General features: G+C 40.4%; 2 protein-coding genes across 3 annotated transcripts in view; both read left to right on the top strand.

Annotated features, from left to right (window-relative positions):
- Window positions 1-243: 243 nt before the first annotated feature.
- Window positions 244-1,728, top strand: fabp7b (fatty acid binding protein 7, brain, b). Its single transcript, XM_043684262.2, has 4 exons — window positions 244-381; window positions 674-846; window positions 1,132-1,233; window positions 1,328-1,728. Exons 1-4 carry the CDS (start codon window positions 309-311, stop codon window positions 1,376-1,378), a joined length of 399 nt encoding a protein of 132 aa, XP_043540197.1. The 5' UTR covers window positions 244-308; the 3' UTR covers window positions 1,379-1,728.
- A 1,597-nt stretch (window positions 1,729-3,325) lies between these two features.
- Window positions 3,326-25,996, top strand: part of smpdl3a (sphingomyelin phosphodiesterase acid like 3A) — a 45,380-nt gene continuing 22,709 nt past the window's right edge. Inside the window, exons 1-3 of one of the 2 annotated variants that reach the window (XM_087980920.1) lie at window positions 3,327-3,656; window positions 24,328-24,430; window positions 24,689-24,902. In XM_087980920.1, the coding sequence (XP_087837046.1) occupies window positions 24,772-24,902 (131 nt within the window). In that variant the 5' untranslated portion in view covers window positions 3,327-3,656; window positions 24,328-24,430; window positions 24,689-24,771. Of the gene's footprint in view, window positions 3,657-24,327; window positions 24,431-24,688; window positions 24,903-25,996 lie in introns of both variants that reach the window. The other variant, XM_043684259.2, reaches the window with a different exon arrangement.

The raw sequence follows: 25,996 nt of genomic DNA, 5'->3' as shown, positions 1-25,996 counted from the left end.
GAGAACAGACCCGTCATCTTTGGTGTTAATTAATCTCTACCTTCGATGCTTTGTTCTTTTCTCTTTTTTTTGTCGAACTCCCTTTTTTGTGAAACTTGTTGCTTCAGTCTGGGTCGCTAAGAGGCAGTTTATCTTATCGGCTCTTGGTGCTTTGTCCAGGACTCCTCCCACCCGGGGACTGTATATAGGGGCTATCACACCGAGCAAGACCACGGCCTTTCCAGGTTCACCGTTACCAGGACCTTCACTTCCAACTTTGACGCCAAGCTCCTAATCTTTTCTCTGTTCCAATCTCCGGCACCGTCACCATGGTCGATGCTTTTGTCGGAACCTGGAAGCTCGTTGAAAGCGATAATTTTGATGCCTACATGAAAGCTTTGGGTAAGCTAACTTGCAGAAATATCTGGAGTTCGATCTAAACTTTATCAGGACAGTGGAAGGCAAAAAAATTACAAATCCTGTCTGAAGATGTTACTTGAGATAACCGTGTTTAGGATTTTATTACTGTGTTAAATGATCCATATTTTAAGACATAAATTCCAGGGATGTCTTGATTTTATTAAAACTTAAATCGTTTATATCTTCTAGTGCAATTAATGAAGCCAACTGTTCTTCCAGTCTCAGCTGAATCAGAAAGCAGCCACTCCTGTAGTTTTTGTATTTTTTTTTGCAGGTGTGAATTTCGCTACTCGCCAAGTTGGGAATGTTACCAAACCGACGATTGTCATCAGTAAAGAGGACGATAAAATAGTGCTGAAGACCCTAAGTACCTTTAAAAATACTGAAATCACTTTCAGACTCGGGGAAGAGTTCGACGAGATCACTCCTGATGACCGAAACTGCAAAGTAAGTTGTGGAAATCGCTGTGCTTTCAGACTGGATGCAGTCGCTGGGGATAATTTGATTTCATTTCTCTTCCCCCCCCCCCCCCCCCCCCCAGCCCATGCTCCAGGTTCCCGGCTGGTACGGAAGGTAGCGGAGTTAGGTTGCACCTCTCAGTTTGACAGCATACCGTTACGAATTAGTGCTGGAACCTGATGTTAAATTTTGCGGCTGTATTTAACAATTGTGAAGGTTGGCAGTCAGCCAACTCTTTACCGATCGATAATTCGTATTTTTTGGTGCTAACAGACAACGGTGACTTTGGAAGGTGACAAGCTTGTCCATGTACAGAAATGGGATGGAAAGGAAACGACTTTTGCCAGGGAGATCAAGGATGGTAAAATGGTGATGGTAGGTGGAGCTGCATTTACATTTCAGGTTGAGTCTTCTGTCAGTGTGTGAGCGGCTTGAGTTGTATTATTGAATTCTTTTTATGTTTGAACAGACCCTCACATTTGACGATATTGTTGCCGTTCGTACCTATGAGAAGGCATAACGTTCCATGGGGAGCGAGCCCCGTGCCCCTGTCAGAGCAATCGGGTCCGATTTATTGGACTCCCATGACAGTATTTGAAATCTGGAGCGGTCCTTCCTCTGGCATTTCTGTAACTTACAGGGATTTCCATGGTGGGGGGGTGAGGGGCTTTGAGTCCACGGACCTTTTTTTTTGTAACAAGATTCGAAAAACCGCATTTTATGTTGTACAATGTAACAGGAATAACAACTTTTGTAATATCTGTACATCACTTAACCACTTTTTTTTATAAAACGGAGTTCAGTTGTGGAAGGCCTGTCTTTTAGTCACAATGACAAGTTGAAAAGGTTAATAAAAGAGTTGCTCTGAAACTGTTAGTCGTGGTGTTTCTTATGTGAACAAGAGATTTGCTTCTGTTTAAAATATTGACCAGGCCACCATACCATCTGTAACTTTCAATTACTGCATTTGGCTTGAAATTGCCAACTTTTTTTATGGTGGGTATAAGCTGGTACTTTTTTTTCTGAAAGTCGATGTTGTCATTCACTGGGCTATTTCCCGTCAGCTTCCGGGCAACTTGAAACAGCGTCGGCAACCTGTGCAATTGTGTCAAAGGGAAGAAATGGTAGGAATGGGTCCAAAATCAATCTTGTTCAATAGTATGACAGCACGATAATATGGCTTAGGGTTATACATCATTCGACAAACTGCTGTCAGAATAATTAATAACTTTAACGATTAATTAAGAAATTGCATTTCATTGATTTAAAAAAACCGTCAACAGTTGTTAAATACAGGTAAAGTCGCCATAGTGTTTGAGGGTCAGAGGACTATTCTCTCATCAGAGAGACGGAAACCTAGAAATGATTAAAATTAACAATACAATTTTGAGCTATTTTGTAACTTAGAATCTTTTTAGTGAACGAGGAATTAAAAACTTTTTTTTTAAGGAAAACTAGTGAACCTGGACAGCAGAGCCCAGTAAATATTCCAGATGTTAAAACAGAAAGTGCCGGAGACACTCGACAGGTCTGGCAACACTCCGGCTGAAGGAAAGGTGTTGTTAAATTGGAAAGGGGTCAGAAAAGTTTACAAGGATGTTGCCAGAGTTTGAGCTGTAGGGAGAGGCTGAATAGGCTGGGACTGTTTTCCTTGGAGCGTTGGAAGCGGAGGGGTGACCTTATAGAGGCTTATAAAATCATGAGGGGCATCAGGGGGTGAATCGTCAAGGTCTTTTGTCGAGGGCAGGAGAGTGCAAAACTAGGCGGCATAGGTTTAACGTTAGAAAGGAAAGATTTAAAAGGGACTTGAGGGACAACTTTTTCGGGTAGAGAGTGGTCGGTGATACCAATAGCCAGAAGAAGTGGTGGAGGCTGGTACAGTTATAATATTTCAAAGGCATCTGGATGAATAGGAAGGGTTTGTTGGGATATGGGCCGGGTGCTGGCAAATGGGACTAGATTAAGTTGGGATATCTGGTTGGGATGGACAAGTTGGACCGAAGGGTCTGTTTCGGTGCTGTACATCTCAATGTCTCTAAACGGGACTAGATGAGTTGAGGATATCTGGTCCGCGCGGGCGAGATGGACCTAAGGGTCTGTTTCCGTTCTGTATTACTCTGAGAGAAACACAGGATTCGAGCCCGCTTTGACCAGAGTTATACTGGACTAGAAACGTTGACTTGTTCCTTTCTGTGCTCATGCTGCCAGAACTGCTGAGTTCTCCTGCACGTCTTTTTTTTATTTCAGATTTGCAGCACCCGCAGTATTTGCTTTTAAATTACTCGGCTGTGTATTGCAGTAACACGGACTGAAATTAAAACGATTACTGCTGTACAATTGTGACCGCAACAGCATAATATTTCACAATCACCAAATGCTGCCTGTGCCAAATTCAGTATCAGAAAGGATCGCGAGAGCTCTGACGAGTTGTGAAATGCAAAACTGGGTCCCTTTAACATGGAACATTTGTGAACCTTGACCGACTGCGCTTAGTGAGCCCTCGGTCCCTGCGTTGCTCAGTAAGCCCTCGGTCTCTGTGTTGGTCAGTGAGCCCTCGGTCCCTGTGTTGCTCAGTGAGCCCTCGGTCCCTGTGTTGCTCAGTGAGCCCTCGGTCTCTGTGTTGGTCAGTGAGCCCTCGGTCCCTGTGTTGCTCAGTGAGCCCTAGCGGAAGACGGCGATCACGTGAAAGCGCCCAGTGATGGAGGTGAGGTCGGCGCTGTGCTCCCTCTGCTTGGCTCTGAGCTTCGGCTGCACTCTGTGCGCCTTCCCTGGGAATCACCCAGCACTCGGCACCGCAGGTCAGTGGCTGCTATCATTCCAAGGCAGGAGAGAAATGTCTCTCCCCTTTATCTAGTCCAGACTCATTGCTGGTTTACTGTAGCGTCTACTATAATCATCAAGTAGTCCATTCTAGAGGTTACTGTTTGTATCTAAAGTTATGTTCGGAGAGTTTTTTTATTGTTTTGTCCCATTAATGCAGAACCACCTTGTTTTGATCAATTGGTTACGAAGTGATTTCATATGTTGCTATTTTCTTGACGTACGAGTACGGTTTCCCTCAGCGAGAAATTGAAAACAAACTTTTGTTGTTTCCTGGTTGATCCGGAAATAATAGTGGGGAAGGAGACACGCCTATATTTGAGTGAAGCACAGCAGGTAAGTTTCCAGAATACTTTGGATCAAGCACACAGCACGGAGAGGCCATTTGCCTGGTCGCTGTCGTTGTGTTCTCTGCAAAAGTAAGTCGCTACGTCCAGTTAACCCTCTCTTGCCACACGTTTTCCACCCCTCTATTTGTCTTCCTAAAACCACGATTAAATCTGCCCCTACTCACGGTGCATTCCAGACGCTAACCTCTTCCTTTATAAATAATGGTGTTTTTTCTTGTGTTGCTCTTTATTCCTCTGACATTCACCATAAATCAATGTACCCAGTGTCTCAACATTCCCTTCTTTAAGGAGAACAGCCTGAGGCTGTCCAGCATATCTAAGTAACAAATCCTTCATCTCTGGATCTGTTCTTGCAAATCATCTTTGCACCTTCTCCAGTGCATTCACGACTTCCTTAAACGTTTGTGCCCAGAATTGGAAGCAGTACTCCAGTTGATGCTGAACCAGGCTTTATAAAAATTAATCATAACATAACTTGCTTTTGTTTCTATTTGTCAAACCCAGGATCCTGGATGGAATTTTTCAGTAACTTTCTCAATTTGTTCTGCCACCTTCAACAATTTCTGTAGATAAATCCCCACATCCATGTGGTCCTGCACCCCTTTTAGAATTACATCCTTTTATGACCTTTCCTTTTTTTGGTCTTATCAAAATACATCACATCAAATTTCTCTCTTAAAATTGCATCTGTTAGGTATCCATCCATTCTGGCAGCCCATTTGTCCTCTTGAAGTGTAGCAATATCTTCATGATTTAGATTACTTCCAACATTTGTAGTTGTACAGCCAAGCCCAGAACATTAATATAAATCAAGAAAAGCTTTGACCTTAGTACTAACTCTTAAGGAATCCTTTATACCTTCCTCAAGTCTGAAAAATAAAAAAAAACTCAACATGAGTGTCTACATCTGTCCCTTATCCACCTTGATGTCCAAGCTGTCATTGTTCCATTTATCCCATGCACTTCCACTTACTGACAAGCCTGTTACACGACATCCTATCAAATTCCTTTTGGAAGTCAAAATACGCATCAATTCATTGCCCTTGTCAGATAACGTAAGCACAATTTTCCTTCAACAACCTGTGTTGGCTTTCCAGCATTAATCTAAATTTGTCCATGTTTCTATTAATTTTAACCTAGAGAATTGTTTTTAAATGCTTCCCTATCACAGAGATTAAGCTGACAGGCTTGCATTTCTGGGATTTTCCTTAAACAGTTTTTTGAATGTAGGTATAATGTTTTCATTTCTCCAGTCTTCTGGCACCATCCTGAATATCTGAGTGTAAATGGAACATTACTGATAATGGTTCTGCAATTTCCCACCCCAACTATCTGTAGTGTCCTTAACTGGCCCTGTTGAATAATCAACCTAAAGTCCAGCTGACCATTCTAACACCGCTCTTTATCAATTTTTAGCCATTCAGTGTCTCAACTAACCTTCTCTTTCAATTTGATTTTGGCAGCATCTTTCTTGTTTAAGACCGAGACAAAGAACTAATTTGAATGCTCAATCCTGCCTTCCAAGTCTTTGCATAGATCTCCTTTTGAATTCTAAATGACCTCACTCCTCTCTTACTGTCATTTTACCATACAGAGCTTACAGCACACTTCTGAATTTCCTTTTATGATAGTTGCTCATGCCTTCTCACATTCTCTCTGTCACTCTTATCTTTCTCATTTCAGCTCTGACCATTCTGCTTTCAGCCTCGTTTCCACATATATCAACCTAATATATCTCAGTCACATGTTTTGCATCAGCTTGCTCTCTACTTTTTTTTATTATCCTGGAAGCTCAGCCTTTTATTGAGTCATACCTAAATGTGTACCAGAATTATTTTAGACTATAAGATATAGGAGAAGAATTTGGCCATCCAGCCCATTGAGTATGCTCTGCCATTCAACCATGGCTTGTATGTTTCTCAACTCCACTCTCCTGTCTTCTCCCTGTAACCTGTGATACCCTGACCAATCGAGGACCTATCTATCTCTGCTTTTAAATACACTCCGTGACTTGGCCTCCATATCCCTCTGCAGCAATGAGTTCCATAGCTTAACCTTCCTCTGTCTGAAGAAATCCCACCTCATCTCAGTTCTAAAGGTTGGCCCTTCACTCTGAGACTGTGCCCTTGAGTCCTAGTCTTTTTTTACTAGTGGATACCTTATCTTCTGCATGTCCACTCTGTCCAGACCTGTCAGTACTCTCTCTAAGTTCTCTGGGAGAACCCCTTATCCTTCTAAACTCCATCAGTACAAACCCAGAATCCTCAAGCCTTTCATCCCTGGGATCATTCTGGTAAATCTCCTCAGGAACCCCTCCAAGGTCAGCACATCCTTCCTTGGAAAGGGGACAGGTGGGGCTAAACTGCTCACAGTATTCCAAACACTGTCTGGTCAGAGCTTTAGGAGCATATCCCTGCTTTTGTAATGAGCCCTCTGACATGAACACCAACATTGCCATTACCTTCCTAACTGCAAACTGAACCTGCCTATTAACCATAGGAGAATGCTGAACTGGGACTTCTAAGTCCCTTTGTGATTCAGATTTATGAAGTCTTTATCCATTTAGAAAATAGTCTGTGCTTCTAATTTTCCTACCAAAGTGCATAACCTCACACATTCCATTCAAGTTCTTCGGCACCTTCCCTGCTTCCTCAACACTGCCTGTCCCTCCACCTATCTTTGGCCATCTGCAAACTTAGCAACCATACCTTCAGTTTCTTCATCCAGATCTTTGACAGATAACGTGAATAGTTGTGATGCCAATACAGACCGCTGTGAAACTCCACTAGATACTTGCTGTCATCCTGAAAAAGACTACTTTATTCTCACTGTCTGCCATCTGCTAGTCTGCCAATCCCCTCTCCATGCCAGTACCTTGTGCCTAACACCACATGCTCTTACCTCATTTAGCAGCCTCCAATGCATCATCTTGTCAAATGCCTTCTGGAAATCCAAACAGATCATGTCCACTGGCACTGCTTTGTGTTACTTGCTTGTTAGTTCCTTCCTTAAAGAATTCTAACAGATTTATCAGGCATGATGTCCCCTTGACGAAGCTGTGCTGACTCAGCGCTATTTTACCATGCACTTTCCAGTGCAGGTCGTTCTGCTATAATACGCATTTCATTAATGCGAATTTGCTATAACCTGGTTGACGAACTGAGGATGCTGTTTCGAAAGCACAAACTTTTAAAATGTGTGTTGGCTGTATTACGATTACATCACCAATACTTTAAGCGCTGTTTTCGAAGCATGATTTTTCTGTAACACGGGGTCGCAACCATTGCTTTATAGAAGAACTACCTGTAACTGCATTCTCAACTCTAATAATGGACTTTAAAATCTTATCAATGACTGAATCGGCCTATAATTTCTGATTGGAGGGCTCTGACCATTTCATTGTATCACTGTTCCATTAGAATCAAGAATTGTTATGTTGCAGAAGAAGGGTACTTGGCCCATTTTGGACCATATGCAGGCAGATAGGATTAGTTTGGAGCAGCATCATGGTTAGCACAGATATGGTGGTCCTATGTTTTTATGGTGCTCGTTTGAAGAGCTGATACAGACCTCTTAAAGTTTGTTAATACGCCTACTTCTCCCACTGTGTCCAGGCACCTATCATCATCTGTGTAAAAAAAAAAACTTGCCTTGCACATCTCCTTCAACCTTTCCCCCTCTCATTTTAAACCTATGTCCCCGGTGTTTGACATACTCAGCCTGGGAAAACATTTTGAATTATCACCCTATTCATGCCTCTCATAATTTTATATACTTCTCAGCCTGTAGCGAAAACAACCCATGTTTGTCCAACCTCTCCTTGTAGCTAATACCCTCCAAACCAGACAACATCCTGGTAAACCTCTTCTGCACCCTCTCTAAAGCCTCCACATCCTTCCTATAGTGTGGCATCCAGAAATCCATAAAACACTCCAAATGTGTTCTAACTAAAGTCTTATACAGCTGCCAACTTTTATGTTCAGTGCCCCGACTGGTGAAGCTAAGCATGCTTTATGCCTTCTTTACCACCTTATTCACTTGTATTACCACTTGCAGCAAGCTGTGGACCCAGACCTCAAGATCTCTCTGTATATCATTGCTGCTAAGGCTCCTACCATATTCAGTATATTTTTCTCTTGTATTTGACCTCCCAAAATGCATCACCTCACACTTCAGATTAAACTCCATCTGCCATTTCTGCATCAAACTTTCTAACTGGTCCATGTCCTGCTATATCCTTTGATAAGCTTCCTCACTATCCACAAGTCTACCAACTTTCATGTCATCTCTAAACATATTAATCAGAACTCTGGTACTTTCATCTAATATATAGATGTTCTACCACTGATCCTTGTGAAACACCACTGGTCACAGATCTCCAGTCAGAAAAGCACCCCTGATTACCCTCTATCTCTCATGACCAAGCCAATTTTGTTTCAAATTTACCAACTTACCATGGAGCCCATGCAACTTAATTATTTAGACCAGGAAGGACCTTGTCAAATGTTTTAGCAAAATCCATGTTGACAACATCAACTATCCTACCCACATTGATCATTTTTGTCATTGATTCAAAAAAACTCAATTAGGTTTGAGACAAGACCTCCTCTGCATAAAGCGATACCAACAGTCTCTCTTAAGTCCATTCTTTTTCAAATGTGACAACATCCTCTCCCTAAGAATCTTCTCCAATAATTTCCTCACCACTGATGTAAGGCTCACCGGTTTTTAGTTTCCTGGATTATCCCTGTTTCCATTCTTAAAGAAAGGAACAAATTGCATATTCTCCAATCTTCTGGGACCTTGGCTGTGACTAAAGAGGTTAGAAAGATTTCTGTCAAGGCCCTGTAATCTCTTCCCTTGCCCCCTTCAGTACACAGGGATAGATCCCATCAGGACCTGGGGACTTATCTACCTTAATGATTTTCAAGACACCCAATTCCTCCTCCTCTTCCGTAAGTTTTATTCCTGCATCTATAATTCTTGACTCTTTAGTCAATCAAAATTTATCTAATTCAGGTAGACAGATTTCACAACTTGACAAGCTCCTTTTTGATTGTAATAACACTGATGTATTAATAAATGATGCTGCTATCACTTATTTATTGCAATATATCCATGTTGATAATTTTTATATACTAAATATTAAGTTTGTATTTCACATATTATCAAAATGAGTAAAAACTCAACCTTTGGAAATGATGCCGGAATTTCTCTTTATAACTGAAATAATGACATGCAACCATTCATAAGTGTAATTTCTGTAGAATGCATGAATACACTGACACCTAAAACTAGTGAAAAAGTAACCCTTTTATCACTCCCTGTGTTGTTTGATCCAGATCTGTTGACAACAGATGTTGAGACTTTTTGCTCAGGGTTATAATAAGAATTAAAAATTCTAGTACCCTAAGAGTTGCTTGGTTTACAAATTCAGAATCATAGTAACTTATGAAGGATTTATGGGGTCTTCGACAGAAAATGTTGACATTTAATGTTCATTTTGAATACATGGAGTCTCCTGGTGGATTTGTTTGTCTAATATTTGCAGCAAAAGTGAACAAAAGAGCAAACTAATATACTGCTACATCTTGCTAAAATGTTCAAATGCATAATTCATTCTCTCCTACCATCCTGTTTTCTGATAATTCCTGCTTGGAATTTATGTGATTAATTGGTAAAACGTTATAACCATCACAGTCTAATTCACTCGAAGAAGGCAAAATTTTTATTTTAGTGCTTCATCTTTTCTTTGTTGAGGGATAAGTTGGTCTCACACTTTTTCCAGAAAAAGTTATTATTTATGATTGACTTATCTTTGAGAAGTGTGTGGTGCTCCACCAATAGCGCCCAATACTTTCAATTAAACCAATTAATTGGCAGATCCTTTTTATCATGATGGACACCAGAACAGTGTCTGATCCTATTCTTCCATGGCATCGATGCAGATGCTTTCAAGTAGGTATTACTAAATGGAGATCTGGAGCGAGTAACTGTGGGAGTTAGTGGGTTTGAAATGAACATTAGTGGATAGCATATTTGCAGAAATTGAAACAGATGTCAAAGAAGAGATGAGTCAGAGGTGGACCTGGTGAAAATTAGAGAAGGACTGTAATTCGAAGTAAAATTGACTAAATTTTCCAATTCTGAATGTGAGCAAAATATAAAGAATGACAGAAGATTATTCAGGAGGAAGAAATTATAGTATGAAAGGAAGCTAGCTAGGAATGTAAAAACCAACAGTAAAAATTTCTGCAAGTTTGAAAAGTGAAAACACTATGTCAAGTGATTAAAATAAAAGGAACTACAGACCCTGGAGATCTGAAACAAAAATAGAAGGTGCTGGAAAAAAAACTCATCAGGTTTGGCAGCATCTGTGGAGAGAAAAACAGTTAACGTTTTGAGCTTGATGACCCTTCTTCAGAACAGAAAGCGGCTGGGAAATGGTGGTATTTATGCTGATGATAGGAAATTGGCTTGGGAGTGAGAGGAATGAATAAAATACATGGAGACAGTGAGGGAGATTGATACTGAATACGTACTATTGAGAAGTGTAAATAGTTGAAAATGTGCTGGGAGCAATCCATATTCAGAACTGGACTTGGGATGTGTGGATGGGGTAAAGAACATGATGATAGTGTTGTTCAGATTAGATTAGATTCCCTACAGTATGGAAACAGGTCTTTCGGCCCAACAAGCCCACACCGACCCTCCGAAGAGTAACCCACCCAGACCCGTTTCTCTACTCTGTATTTACCCCTAACTGATGACTTTAGATTAATGGTCTACAATTGTTTAACTGGACATTGAGTCTTGCAGGCTGTAATGTATCGTGGCAAAAGATGAGATGTTGTTCCTCCAGCTTGCATTAGCTTTGCTGGAGCACTGTAGCAGGTCTGAGGCGGAGATATTGGCATGGGAATACAGGGATGTAAAGTGAGTGTTGGTCCTCGAGAGAGTGAGAATGTGGATTTAAAGTAAATAACAAGGAAATGCAGATGGAATAAGTTGTGTCTATCTGTCTTTATTATAAAAGATAAAAAAAAATAGTCTTGTAATAGTCATAAATCAGGAGGTAGAAGGGAGAGAGGAACTTATGAGCTTGCAGTCTTGAGACAAATGGTACTAAGGAAACTGATGAAGCAGTTGCCTAACAAGTCTTTGGGTTCAGAGGGACTTCATCCTAATACCTTAAAAGAGGTTGTGAGTGAGGTAGTTGTGTTGATGTTAATTTTCTGATACTTTCTAAGTTCAATTTTGCATTGGACTGGAAAGTAGCAAATACAGACCATTCCCCCACACTCCCACTGCCATCTATGAAGGGATGGAAATGGAAAACAGGAAGCTGTAGGTTAGTTAGCTTGATGTCAGTTGTAGGGAAGGGTTAGAATGATCATGAAAGGGAATATAGCTTCGCACGTAAAAAACCTTAATGTATTTCAGAAGGATTAGCATGCTATTGTCAAATTTGAAGAAATACCATGCACTGTGAATAAATCAGATCTTATAGACATACTTGGACTTCGAGAAGGAATAGCATACTACATCAAAGGTTCAATTGGGACAGCACATCCATCCTAGGACAAGCCAAACAGAGACACGCATGAGAATTCCTAGGAGCATGGCATTCCAACCGGAACTCTATCAACAAACACATTGAGTTAAACCCCCATCTACCACCACCTGAGAAAAAGAACAGGAAATGTCACCGCAGGAATTAACATCACCAACCCAAAGAAATCCAAACATATAAATAGAAAGCAGGGATTATCAACAGTGCTTCGCCTGGAAGCCTACTAAATATGTTACCTAGTAGGGTGGTGCAACATCTAGAAATTAACCTTCCAGCTCAGTGAGCAAACCTACATCTAGAACATCAAAGGTTATTTCAGAGAATTAAAGCTCTTTGTGTAGAGGGTAATATATTAGTATTGGCTGGCTGGCAGAAAACATAGTACGCATAAACGAGTCTTTATCTGATTGGCAGGATAGTGCATAATGTAGGAAAAGTTGTTCACTTTGGCAGGTAGAATAATAAAACAGTATTACTTAAATGGAGAACAATTGCAGAATTCTGAGGTGCAAACAGATTTATGTAAGGGTCACATGTACAACATGCAATCAAGAAGGCAGATGGGAGAATTGATAATAGAAGCAGGAATATTAAACTTAAATTAAACAAGACATTGATGAGACCACATCTTGAATACCATATGCTGTTTTGGTTTCCATATTATGGGAGGATGTAAATTTACTGGAGACAGTGCAGAAGTTTAATTAATTTTTACTTGGAATAAGAAGGTTGGTTTATGAGAATAGGAGAGATAGGCTGAGGCGGAGATATTGGAATGAGCCCTCATTCCTGAAGAAGGGTTTATGCCCGAAACGTCAATTTTCCTGCTCTTCCAGCACCACTAATCCAAAATCTATTTCCCTACAGTCTATATCTTCCATTCCTTTTCCACAGTAAATATTGATGTAAAATACTCATTTAGTATCTCCCCCATTTTCTGCTGCTCCACACAATGGCCGCCATGTTGATCTTTGAGGGACCCTATTCTCTCCATAGTTACCCTTTTGTCCTTAATGTATTTGTAAAAACTCTGACTTTAGGAAATTCTCAAATTCTCTGCTGGTAAACAATGGCAAACTATCTGTGACCAACACTTCCAGGAGTCAATATATTGCAAAGCATGTGTGCAGTTTTTCTATTACTGTCCACATGCTCGTCTAACCACATTGAATGGGCATCCACAGTGATTAATAACATTGAGCTCACGAATGGACCTGCATAGTCAATGTGTAACCAAGGTGAGAGTTACCCGGCCATTTCCATAAATGTGGGGTAGTTGCTGGCAGTAATATTTGTTCTTGTTGGCACTCTCGGCACTGTCCCACCAACATGGCTATGTTTGCATTTAACCTCGGCTACCGGACATAACTTCTCAACATCATATTGATTCTGGACACCCCTGGATGACCTTGGTGGAGTATCTGGTCGCGACCTTTGCTGGGGGGCAATCACTCTTGCTCTGCAAAATAATATGCCATCCTCAACTGTGGTTGGTTTCTCTGGGTCCAAAAGATGTTCAGTTTTGGTTGTGATGGTCCTTTGATTTCCCCATTAGCAACAGCCGTTTGAGTTTTGCCAGCGCTGGATCTTTCTGCATCCAAAGTCAGCTGTAACTGGAAGTGTGCCCAGAAAACGTAAAACAGTTACAGACTCTTCCAGTGGGGGTACCACTGGTGATGGATCTACCAGTGGAGGCAGTTCAATGCATTCACTATTTGACCTCCTGGATGGTGGAATTATATGCACTTAGTATTAGAAACCACAACTGAATTTGGTCTGAAGCTATGGGCAGCACTGCCTTGACCTCAAAGTAAACCTAGCAGGAGGTTGTGGTTCACTATTACAATAAATTTCCAATATGACAGCCAAACATTCCTTCTCTATCTAGGCATATTTACATTCTGCATTAGCCAAAGTGCTGGATGAATATGCTTTTAGATGTTCCTCTCCATTGGGCCACCCTAATGGCATATGGTGAGGCATTGTATGTCAATACCAGATCTCGCTTGGGATCATCGTGTGTCAACACCTTGGAGGATGATATGGCTTGGCTAAATGACCATTTCCAAGGCTGACCCTTTTTTAGGAGTTATTGCAAAGGTGCCAGGATGGAGGCCAGATTATGTATGCACTTTCCATAATGAATCACTAGCCCAAGGAAAGACTAAGCTCTGGTACAGATATGGGAGCTGGTGTACCTTTGATTGCCCTTGCTTCATCTTCCAATGGGTGTAACCTGGTCTCGTCGGCTCTGTATCCCAAGTTCACGTGGAGTGTCTGGAACACAGATTTTCCCCTTCTAAGGCATACGCCCACCTGGGAGAAATGTCTAGGACTATGTCCAAGTTCTCTTAGTGCTCCTTGTTGGTCTTCCCTGTTATTATCATGTCATCTAAATAAATGGTGACCTGGGATAGACCTTGTAAAATATTCTGAATCGCCCTTTGAAAAATTGCACTGGCTGACAATACCCCAAATGGCAGTCTTGTATGTTGGTACAAATCCTGATGGGTATTAATTGTAGCATATTTCTGGGAATCCTCATCTAACAGCAATTCCAAGTACATAGGGCTAATATCCAGCTTTGTGAAGGAGATCCTCTTGCCAGTTTTGTGTATAAATCCTGTATACAAGGGATTGGTTGTTTATCCAGCTTTAAAAAAGTGGTTTACCTTTTGTTTAAAGTGCCCACAAAGGCGAATTGACCCTCCAGCTTTCACAATCGGTATGGTTGGTGCTGCCCATTTCACAAACTGGACTGGTTTGATGATTCCTTTGCTTTCTGCCTCTACTTTTGCCCATGAGACAAATGGCACTGGGTGTGTTTAGCAGAATTGTGGAATTGCTTCCTGGTCAATATGCAAGATGGCCTTGGCTTCTTTGATAGTCCTTGGTCCTTCCTGAAAATCCTATGGGTATTTAATTCGGACTGAACCCAGGCAGCCAATTTAATTGAAAAATATTAAGCCCATTTGGGTGAATCTTTCTCAGCAATTTCATTGCATCAAGCTTGCACCTGAGCCTTTACCTACAATCAGTGGGAACTGAGCCAACTGCTTCTCATAAACAACTGGAAACAACATCGTAACCTTAATCTGTAAAGGTTCCCGGTATAGGTTCTCAGTCTAGCCGAGGCCTTGTGCAAACTTAAGGATTGGCGTCTATAGCGAATTTTTTTTAAAGACTGATTCTGTGATCACTGAAACGGACACACCAGTATTCACCTCCATTAGAATCAGGTGACCCTGAACCAGATATTTATTTTGGTTCTGATTTGAATGTTGCTAAGCTATTTAACTGTTCCAAACCAGGTGTAGGTGGACTTTCCAGGGTGTGCACTGTCCTGGATACCAGCCTATAAGTTCCCTGGATGCTGCCTGACCTGCTGCGCTTTTCCAGCAACACATTTCCAGCTCAGTATAAGTTCCCTTACTCAATAAGGGAACTTACTATACTTGGCTCAGGTCCACATACCAGCAGCAACTATAATGGTTTGTCAGCCCGGATTCCGAAGAAAATTATTACTGTTTGGCCAAGGCTTGCTTTTGTTTCGATGTTTTGTTGTGTGCTGACTGAGAGTCCCTCTGTTTCGGGTATGTCCTGAGTGAGGCTATGCAATTCCCAAACTCAGTCAGATTGGCAAGGGTGCCTACTTCCCTTGGAATATTCTGCAACCCTCATGCTCCACTTGCTGGATTTCCCAATGATAAAACCAGTTGTAGTGCCTGTTTTAAGAGCAGTTGGGCTTCAATTATTGCAGATTTTTGCATGGTTACATCATTAATCCTGCATGCCAAACAGTCTTTCAGCATCTGATTAAGGGTTAAACCAAAGTCACATGCCTCTGCCAGTCACCTTAACCACATGTTAACCTAGTCAAAAATCCCAATACGGATTCCCCTGGTTCTCTAATTGCTGAATGGAAACAATAGCATCTCAGAATTAGGGGAGATTTGGGGTTGTAATATTCCTTAATTAAATCCAACAACTTGTGAAGAATTTCAGTATCTGGTGCCTCAGGGAAAGTTAACCTCCTAATAACTGAAAAGGCTGCATGTTCCCAAGCTGTCAAGAGAATTACTCGCTGTTTTTCATCTGCCTCAATGTCACTTGCCTGGAAAAAGTAACACATTCTTACCACATACTGGACCTGGTCTTCAACAGCATGGTCAAACATGCCAAGCTTTCCAATAACGGCATGACGCAAGCAAAGCTTACTCCAACTCTCAGATGACTCTGTGAGCCAGTTTCTTCAGAATGTGTTTAACTCTCATTGCCACTGATACAACTCCACAGGGGGCCCATAGCCCATCACCAAGTGACCTTTTACTGACACACAGAGTTCTTGACACTGATCCAGCTTTTTCAGAGTGAAGAGCAGTCTGACACGCCTGTTCTTATCTCTCACTAGGGCTTTCTGATTGGACCAGATTTACAGCCCCAGTCTGGGAACTCATATTCTATGCGGCTGACCTCATTACAATTACTAAATTTACCCTATCAAAATCCTATTTAGATCGCTTTTCATTCTTCTAAACTTTAGGTCCAATTAATCAGCCTCTCATTACAGTACAATCCGTTTATTCCAATGACCAATTTAGTGAACCCCTGCTCTACCACTTCCAATGCAAGTTTGTGCAAGAGGTCATGTACTTACCAAAACTGCAACTTCACCGTTTGCCTGCTCTTTGAATATTTTAGAGGTTTATTTCTCTCATCCTGCCATCTATATTACCTGTATGTACTAAAATATTTCTAAAACTCTAGTCTGATTATCACAATTTCTGACATTGTGACAAAGCCTTTAATTTTGCTTTCAATTCATATAAATTTGTGGCTTCCATGGAAACTCTGTTTGCAGCACAGACATTCACAGATTCCAGTTTGAAAAGCACTGATCTGGACCCATTACATCCTTAGATAGAAAAAATTCCAACTCTTATTCTTCAAAATGAGAATATGTTTAATTTACATGATTACTCCTCTTAATCTTTGTGGTTGCTTTCTTCTTCATTAACAAAAACATTCATAATCAGTATTTCTTGACTTTCAGTTCAGTGCTGAACTGTTGAACAGTTCATCTTTCATGAAATAATATCTACAAGCCAATTGTTCTATAAAATGGAGTGTAGTCACGGAGACAGTTCCACAGAAAATATTGACTCTGACATTTAGTTTGGTCCATTTTACAGACTTTGCGTTGAAAAAAATCACATTCTTTCATGATCTTCATAGAATTGATATATTTTTTGTGATACAACCCATTCCAAAAAGTAGAAGAACCTTCCTGCAAAGAAGTGAATTGAGCCCAACATAGTTGGAATATGCAGGACAGTTGCTCAGCAACATGGCTTTTCTTCAGATTCTGTATGAAAGAGCTACCTCTATAATAGATGAGTGAGTGCAACATTACCACTGAAAGACTGCTGCTTAGAAGTGCCAGGAAAATAAATTATTCTCTCAGGCAAGAAGTGTGCCTGTCAATGCAGGAAACTGGTTTAAAATAAAAGTAAGGAAGATCTAAAAGGGTGGTATGGTAGCTCAGTGGTCAGCACTGCTGCTTCACAGCACCAGGGACCCGGGTTCAATTCCAGCCTTGGGCGATTGTCTATGTAGAGTTTGCACATTCTCGACATGTCTGTGTGGGTTTCCTCCGGGTGCTCTGGTTTCCTCCCACAGTCCAATGATATACAGATTAGGTGGATTTGCCTTGCTAAATTGCCCATAGTATCCAACGTTGTGCAGGCTAGGTGGGTTAGCCAATGGAAATACAGGGTTACAGGGATAGGGTAGGATGCTCTTTGGAGAGTCAGTGAGAACTCAATGGGTCAAATAGCCTGTTTCTACGTTGTAGGGATTCTATAAAATCCAAAAGTTGAATGTACAATGTTATTTGTGAAAATGCAATTCTGAGTCAGTGCTTCGACGACAATGTTTGAAATTGTGAGTTAAAAAATTGTATTTGGAACCATAGAAGATAGGAGCAGGAATAGGCCTTTGGCCCTTTGAGTCTGCGCTGCCATTCACTATCACCATGGCTGATCATCCAAATCCTTGTCCGTTTCCACTTTCGACTGTGATCCCAGTTCTGCACTCCCCAGTAATAGGCACATCCTCCCTATGTTTACCCAGTCTGGTCATGTTAAAATTTCTATAAAGTCTCATCCTCTTCAAAAACCCCAGTGACTATTTAAGGCAATTACAATGCAGCTCAGGAACAGGCCCTTCAGCTCACCAAGCCTACGCCAATTCTGAATCCTTATTTAGACCCATTACTTATTTCCCATACACAGTCTCTATCCCTCTGTTCGCCTTCAATAATGTAACCAAAACAGCATATAGTACTCTAGGTGTAATCTCATCAAGGCATCATATAATTGCAGCAGGGCATCCCCACTCCTGTACTCAAATCCTCTTGTTACCATATCAATTGCTTTCTTCATCGTCTTCTGCATATGCATATGTAATTTCAGTGACTGGTGTACAATGATACCCAGGTCTCATTGTGCCTCTCCATTTCCCAACCTATCATCATTTCAGAAAATAATTTGCCTTCCTGTTTTTGCTTTCAAAGTGGATAATCTCACATTTATCTGCATTATACTTCATCTGCCATGCATTTGCCAGCTCACTCAACTTGTCCAAATCATACTGAAGCATCTTTGCAACCACCTCACAGTTCACTCTTCAACTCAGTTTTGTGTGGTCTACAACCAAGGAGATATTACAATTAGTTCCCTCGTCTAAATTATAAATATATATTATGAAGTCCAAGCATTGATTATCTGCAGTACACACTAGTTACTGTCTGCCATTCGCACAATCACCAGTTTATTCCTATTCTTTGTTTCCGGTATGTATGTCAGTTTCCCATCTATGTCAGTAAACTACCTGCAATCCCGTGCCTGTTAATTTTACATGCTAATCTTTTATGGTGGCCTTTATCAAAAACCTCCTGAATATCCAAGTAAACCACATCCACTGGCTCCTGCTTATCAACTGTGCTAGTTACATTCTTGAAATATTCTTGACACAATTTGCCAAGATTATCAATAAATGATTTCCATTTCATAAATCCGTGCTAACTTTGTGCAATCCTATCACTGTTTTCCAAGTGCTCTGCTATTATCTTTGATAATAGTCTTTAGCAATTTCCCTGCTGCCAATGGGTGGCTAATTTGTCTATAATTCCTGCTTCCTTGCTGCCCTTTCTAAAATAAAGTGGATTATATTAACTATCCTCCAATCCATAGGATCTCAAAAGTCACACTCCCATTTATAATCCTCACCCCATTACAATGCGTCCAACTCCCTGTATGTTCACAGTGCCACTGTGACTTCAATGGTGCGCCTAAAATTGTACATTAATGCAATATAGTTGTTGGACCACAGTTCTACATGCCACATTAAGGTATAAATGATACCATAACACCTTGACAATTAAATAGCCTCTTCCTAGATCCTTCACCTGACTGAATGTAGATTTTCCTGTTTTCAAAGAAGTTCCAGGATTTGAGCTGGAGCTGGAATATTTAAACTAAACTGTTCCCACTGAAATGTACAATATAGACGAGCCTGGATGATTCAGTGATGAGAAACAATAATTGTGATTAAATAATAGGACTGTCTGAATTGGAGCAAGTAACGTTAAGGAGAGAAACCTGATCAGGTACACCCTAGAACTCTGTAGGAAGCTAGGGAAGTGATTGCTGTCCCCCTTGCTGAGATATTTGTATCATCATTAGTCACAGGTGAGGTACCGGAAGACTAGAGGTTGGCTAATGTGGTGTTAAGGAAAAGCCAGGAAACTGTAGACCAGTGAGCCTGACGCTGGTGGTGGGCAAGGTGTTGGAGGGAATCCTGAGGGACAGGATTTACATGCATTTGGAAAGGCAAGGACTGATTAAGGATACTCAACATGGCTTTGTGCGTGGGAAATCATGTATCATAAACTTGATTGAATTTTTTGAGGAAGTAACTAAGAGGATCGATGAGGGCAGAGCGGTAGATGTGATCTATATGGACTTCAGTAAGGCGTTCGACAAGGTTCCTCATGGTAGACTGGTTAGCAAAGTTCTGGATTAGTGGTGCTGGAAGAGCACAGCAGTTCAGACCAGTGGTATGTCACAAGGATCGGTGCTGGGTCCACTGCTTTTTGTCATTTATATAAATGATTTGGATGTGAACATAAGAGGAAACGTTAGTAAGTTTGCAGATGACAAATGTTCGGCACAACATCGTGGGTTGAAGGGCCTGCTCTGTGCTGTATTGTTCTATGTTCTATGACACCAAAGTTGGAGGTGTAGTGGATAACAAAGAAGGGTACCCCAGAGTACAATGGGATTTTGATCAGATGGGCCAATGGGCTGAGGAGTGGCAGATGAAGTTTAATTGGATATATGTGAGGTGCTGTATTTTGGAAACATAAATCAGAGCAGAATTTCTACACTAAATGGTAAGGTACTGGGGAGTGTTGCTGGAGTGCAGGTTCATGGTTCCCTGAAAGTGGAGTCGCAGGTAGATAGGATAGTGAAGAAGGCATTGGTATGCTTTCCTTTATTTGACAGAGCATTGAGTACAGGAGTTGGGATGTCATGCTGAGGCTGTACAGGTCTTTGGTTAGGCCACATATTTCTGCAATTCTGGTCTCCTTCCTATCGGAAGGATGTTGTGAAACTTGAAAGGGTTCAGAAAAATTTACAAGGATGTTGCCAGGGTTGGAGGATTTGAGCTAAAGGGAAATGCTGAATAGGCATTTTTCCCGGAGAGTCAGAGGATGAGAGGTGACCTTATAGAGGTTTATAAAATTATGAGGGGCATGAATAGGGTATATAGACAATGTCTTTTCCCTGGAGTGGGGGGGGGGGGGTCGGTCCAGAACTAGAGGGCATAGGTTTAGGGTGAGAGGGGAAAGATTTAAAAGGGCCCTAAGGCAACTTTCTCACTCAGAGGGTAGTGCATGAATGGAATGAGCTATCAGAAGACGTGCTGGAGGCTGGTACAATTACAACAATTAAAAGGCATCTGGATGGATATGTGAATAGGAAGGGTTTAGAGGGATATAGGCCAAGTGCTGGCAAATGGGACCTGATTAGGTTAGGATACCTGGTCAGCATGGATGAGTTGGACTTAAGGGTCTGTTTCCATGCTGTACACCTCAATGACTCTATGCCAGTGAAGCTAGGCAGTTTTAAGTTTGGAATGAACCACATTTTTAGGGTGAATTGGAGAAAGCTATCTCCTCCAATTATGAGGTCAGAAATGAAAGTTTCTCCCTGAGGGAGGTTAGGTGATTTTTATGCAGAGAATTGGAGCACAGATACTTTCAGTGAAAATTGGTTTTACTATTTGAAGTGGAGGAAGATTCTGGGCTACGTGAAGAGTGTCGTGTACACTGTGACTACATTCTAGCAAGGAGCTGGCACAAGCAGCCTGGACAGAAGAGGATCCACCTCTTCTCTGTATTTCTATCACTCTATAGAAATAACATCACTATATACCAGAAAGGTTGTGATGAGGGAAAGGAGAAGTTGAAAAGAAGACTGATGTTGCCAATTATTTTGTCATGTCTCAAAGTGATCCTTCTCGAGTCCATTAGGCTTTGTGAGAATTCTCAGCTTAGTAAGTGAATGCATTGTCCCAAGATCCTGTTCAAGATTCTGCTCTCTTCAGTTCTGTCAACATATTCACGTGACACTGACATAAAGATCGTTACATCATTACATATTGTCTCATTACACCCATTAAACAGAAATTATAAAAATATTTGCCCTTCATTAATTATGAATGGAAATGCCACTTATGACTGGATTTAGGTTTTGTTAAAACTGTTAACTGGAAAAGTTATTGAAATATACAAGACTCTTATGGGGCTACCCTATTCAGCCAGGTTGAACAGGTTGGGACTCTACTCGTTGAAGTTTAGAAGAATACGGTGTGATGTAGGTGAGACATATAGCATTAGTAAGGGGCTTGACAGTGTAAATATGGAGATGATACTCTCCCTCATGGAAGACTCTAGGACCAGAGGGGATACCTCAGAATTAAAGGGTGTCAATTTAAGGCTGAGAACAGGAGGTTATTTTTCTCGGAGGGGAGGGGGTTTGTTGAGAGTCTTTGGAACTCATTGTCATAGACAGCTGTGGGGGCAGAGTCCTTATGGATATTTAAGGCTAAGATAGCTTCTTGATCAGTGGGGAAATCAAGATTAATGGGAAAGGGCAGAAAAGTGGATATGCCCTGTACACTCCATTGAAAACATCCTTCCAGTAATAAAAATTTCAGTTGACCATTATCAATTTTTTCCTGCCGCTGAGTCAATTTAAGATCCAACTTGATTTATTAGCAAAGGTTGGCTGTCTTGAAACTTCACTTGCAGGAGAAAGAGTGTGAATACATTTAACAGAGGTCTTTTTAAATTTACCATAAAGATAGAGAATTTGGATCAAGCAGCGAGCTTTTGGTATATATTCATGGGCTAGATAATACATTTTAGAGTGAGTTAGCTAATATGCATGTAGATATCATGACATTTAGTAAAAGATTAATAGAATTGGTGATTAGCTTGTTAATGAAGACTGTGTACTATAAAGCCATTGTAGGTTCTTTTGTGTAGAAAAGATCCTATAAATTCCTGTTAGTAAATAACATTGAAACCATACAACATGTAGATAGATTTCACTCCTGAACTCATGACAGTTCTAATTTTACACACTCTTTGCACTTAACATGTGTAAACACCGACTTTAAAAGAAAACTATTGAATTTGATCTTACGCTACAATATACAACTGGAGCCCATTCAAAGTTCTGTTGATTATTGTAACTCTCACCAATCCCATTCATCCTTACCATCTGTGCTTTCTGACATACCTTGGCTTCTCGTATAGCATTATAATGACTTTAAAGGTCTCATCCTTACTTTATAATTCCATGACATTGCCCTATCCATCCCTGTAACCTCCCTCATACCTGCTCTAAATTTGGCCCCACAACTTTAGCTGCTTATGTAAGTATTCGCAGCACTACTTTGAAGATCAAGACAATATTCCTCAAAGTCCTAACCAGTACATATATCTGTCAACGAACATCACGCAGATTTTTTGATCATAATCACATTATGGTTTGTGGGAACTTCTGTGCACAGATTGACTGCTACATTTCCTATCTGGAACAGTACTTCAGAAGTAGGCCATTCAGCCCTTCAAACATTCTCTGTCTATCAATATGATCATGGCTATCATCCAACTCAGTATGCTGTTCCAGCTTTCTTCCCATATCCTTTGGTCCATTAGCCGAAAGAACTATATCTAACTCTTTACCACTGGGTGAAGACATTTCTCCTCATCCATATCCTAAATGGTTTACTCCATACCTTTAGACTTTAACCCCTGATTCTGGAGTCCCCTATCATGGGGAACATCCTCCTGTGTTTACCCTGTCTAGTTGTGTTTTTGGATTTCTGTTGAATATAGACCTAATCAATTCAGTCTGTCTTCATGCATCCCAGGAATCAATCTGGTCAACCTTTGTTGCACTCCCTCCATAACAAGAACATTGTTCCTCAGATGAAAGGACCAAAATTACACACAGTACTCCAGTTGCTGTCTCACTAAGGTTCTGCACAATCGAAGCAAGACATTCTACTTCCTGTACTTGAATCCTCTCTAATGAAAACCGGCATGTCATTTGCCTTTTTCACCTGCTGCTACACCTACATCTTCACTTTCAGCAACTGGCGTACAAAGACACCGGCTCTTGTTGCTCTCTTTTCCAATCTACCATCATTTAGATAATTTTTCTTCTGTTTTTGTGACCAAAGTAGATCACTCACATTTATCCACATTATACTTCATCTGCCATGCGTTTGTCCTCTCACTCAGCTTGTCCAAAATACTGAAGCATCTCTGCATTATCCTCTCAGATTACCCTCCCACCTGACTTTGTGCCATCTTATCTAAATCATTGTGAGTAGCTGAGGTCCAAGCACTGATCGCTGCTGTACTACACTAATCACAAACTCCATTATTTTCCAAGAGGCCTTTATTCCTACTCTTTGTTTCCTGTCTGTCGACCAATTCTCTATCTATATCAGTATACAACCCTCCAATCTCGTGCATTTAACTTTTATATTCACTGAAAGAGGAGTTGTGTCATAATCTGTGTATTTTGCATGAAATTCCATACCTGCAACTTTTTTTTAGTTGATTCCTTTGATGTCTCTTGGAAAAGTGTGAATATAACAAAATATTGCTCAGCTTGTTTTTTTTAGCTCAAGTGTTTTAACATTCTCATTGTCTGGCTGGATATCTTACTACCTTTCTGTTTATTTGTCATATAGGTGAGTACATTAATCAGAAGTGTTGACAGTGCAATGATCTGCTACACCATGCCTTTAGAAACTAATCCAACAGTGTAGCACTTTTATTGATACAATGTTGTATTTCAGTTTCAGGTAATCTCTGAGACATGCGTACAAACGTATAAGTGTTAGGGTCTGGAGTAGCCTGTTTGGCCTGTCAAGCTTGTTTGTCATTCAGTAAGATCACAGCTGATCTGTTAGTGGCCTAAACTCCATAATCCTGTCTATCTCAATAATCTTGATCCATCAACAGCCAAATACAATTCTGCAGATGAAAACACCTAAGTATACCATTAATAACCTTGTGACTCTAAATACAAAATGTGATTTCTATGATCAGTGATGTTAAAATCTTTTTTTTAAAAGTGGAAGTACCGTTAAACTTGCTTAAGATCTCCTGAACAGGAAAAGCCAAATGAGATCTGTAAGGAGGATAAAAATGTTACAGCATATCATTTTAGAAGTCCAGGTATGGAAAATTGAAACAGGCTGCAGCACAAGTAGAATATTAATAAAAACACATATAGTGGGTCACAAACCGTACGCCAATACATGAGCGATAACATGTCAAAGTAACCAATAACTTAAACTGCATTGAACAACTGCTGGTAAATATACATAAGCAGTTCAATTTGCTTCACTGTTTGAAGTTATATTGTAATGTGAAACTTATGTGGAAGGACATTGTATGACAAGCTGGTAACCGTTGCATTTTATTTTCTGTTAGGACAATTCTGGCACATAACTGACTTGCATTTGGATCCAACCTATCATTTGACTGATGATCCTACCAAAGTTTGCTTTTCATCAATGGGGCGTCCAGCAAAGCATGCAGGACCTTATGGCGACTATTTGTGTGATTCACCATATAAACTTATCCAGTCTGCTCTTAAGTTTATGAAAGATGCTAAACTTCAACCTTCTTTTGTGATATGGACTGGGTAAATATGACATAAAGTCAAGCTGATTTAGATGTGTCTTAATGCCAAACACTAGTAGAGTATACAATGTCTATCAATTATAATTTATAAATATAATAATAAAACAAATAATAATTAATAATCAAACAAAGGATGGCAGATGCTAGAGATCTGACACACCCAGAACAGAAATAGCTGGAGAAACTCGGCAAGTTTGGTAGCATCTGTGGCAAGAGAAACAGAGTTAATGTTTTACATCCAGTGACTATTCTTCAGAACACTGCTCTGAAGAAGGGTCTCTGAACTTGAAATGTTAATTCTGTTTTTTTTTCCCATAGACGCTGTCAGACCCGCTGAGTTTCTCCAGCTATTTCTATGATTGGGTATTTCAAAAATTATATCTATTTCGTTACTGAGGGAATGCTGTGCAATCAGAAATGTCACCTTTTGGCTGAGATGTTAAACTGAAGCCTTGCATGAATTCCCAAATGGACATAAAATATCTCTTGGAATTATTTGAAACAACATCTTGTCTCTTAGCTCATGCTACCAAAACAGCTTAGTTGATTGTTTATCTTTTCTTTGCAACTTATAGAATCTTTCTGTGCTCTAATTTCTGTATGAGATAACAATGATGACACTATAAACAAGCTCAATTGGTGTGAAATGCTTTGAAATGCAATGAGGTCACAAAAAGCATTGTATGTACTTTATCCTGAGAAAAATGGGAAAAAGAGTACCGGAGGTTTTAGCAATTATGTTGCAAGGTTCTGCTGACATTGAATATGTGCTGGAGAGTAGTCAATGTAAGGAAATTTATCTTAATCTAGTGTTTTGCAGATTTGTATCTATGGTAGGGTGAATTTTGAATTTGGAAATTAAAGATAAAATTCCTAAAATGTATAGAAAATAATAAGAAACAGCCAGCATGATTTTCAGAAAGGACCAACATGGACATTGTGCATTTGAACTTTAAGAAAGCTTTTGATAAGATAACACATAAAAGACTATCAGGAAGATCAAATGGTATGGAATGTGGGGGAAGGTAGAAAATTGTACAAAAAAAGTCAGGAGAAACAACAAGGCAATTTCTCAAGAATAGCTGAAATGGGTTA

The sequence above is a fragment of the Chiloscyllium plagiosum genome, unplaced genomic scaffold, assembly GCF_037043375.1.
Source record: "Chiloscyllium plagiosum isolate Xiang-an unplaced genomic scaffold, Cpla_swu_hap1 HiC_scaffold_3, whole genome shotgun sequence".
Lineage (NCBI taxonomy): Eukaryota > Metazoa > Chordata > Chondrichthyes > Orectolobiformes > Hemiscylliidae > Chiloscyllium > Chiloscyllium plagiosum.
The sequence above is the reverse complement of the archived record's forward strand: the minus strand, read 5'-3'. Positions and strand labels throughout refer to the sequence as shown.

Bases quoted from the DNA above. Each gene is read 5' to 3' on its own strand.
- fabp7b (XM_043684262.2), top strand. From the start codon at position 309: ATGGTCGATGCTTTTGTCGGAACCTGGAAGCTCGTTGAAAGCGATAAT. The intron at 382-673 runs GTAAGCTAACTT...TTTTTTTTGCAG, and splicing joins TGCCTACATGAAAGCTTTGG to GTGTGAATTTCGCTACTCGC. The intron at 1,234-1,327 runs GTAGGTGGAGCT...ATGTTTGAACAG, and splicing joins AGGATGGTAAAATGGTGATG to ACCCTCACATTTGACGATAT.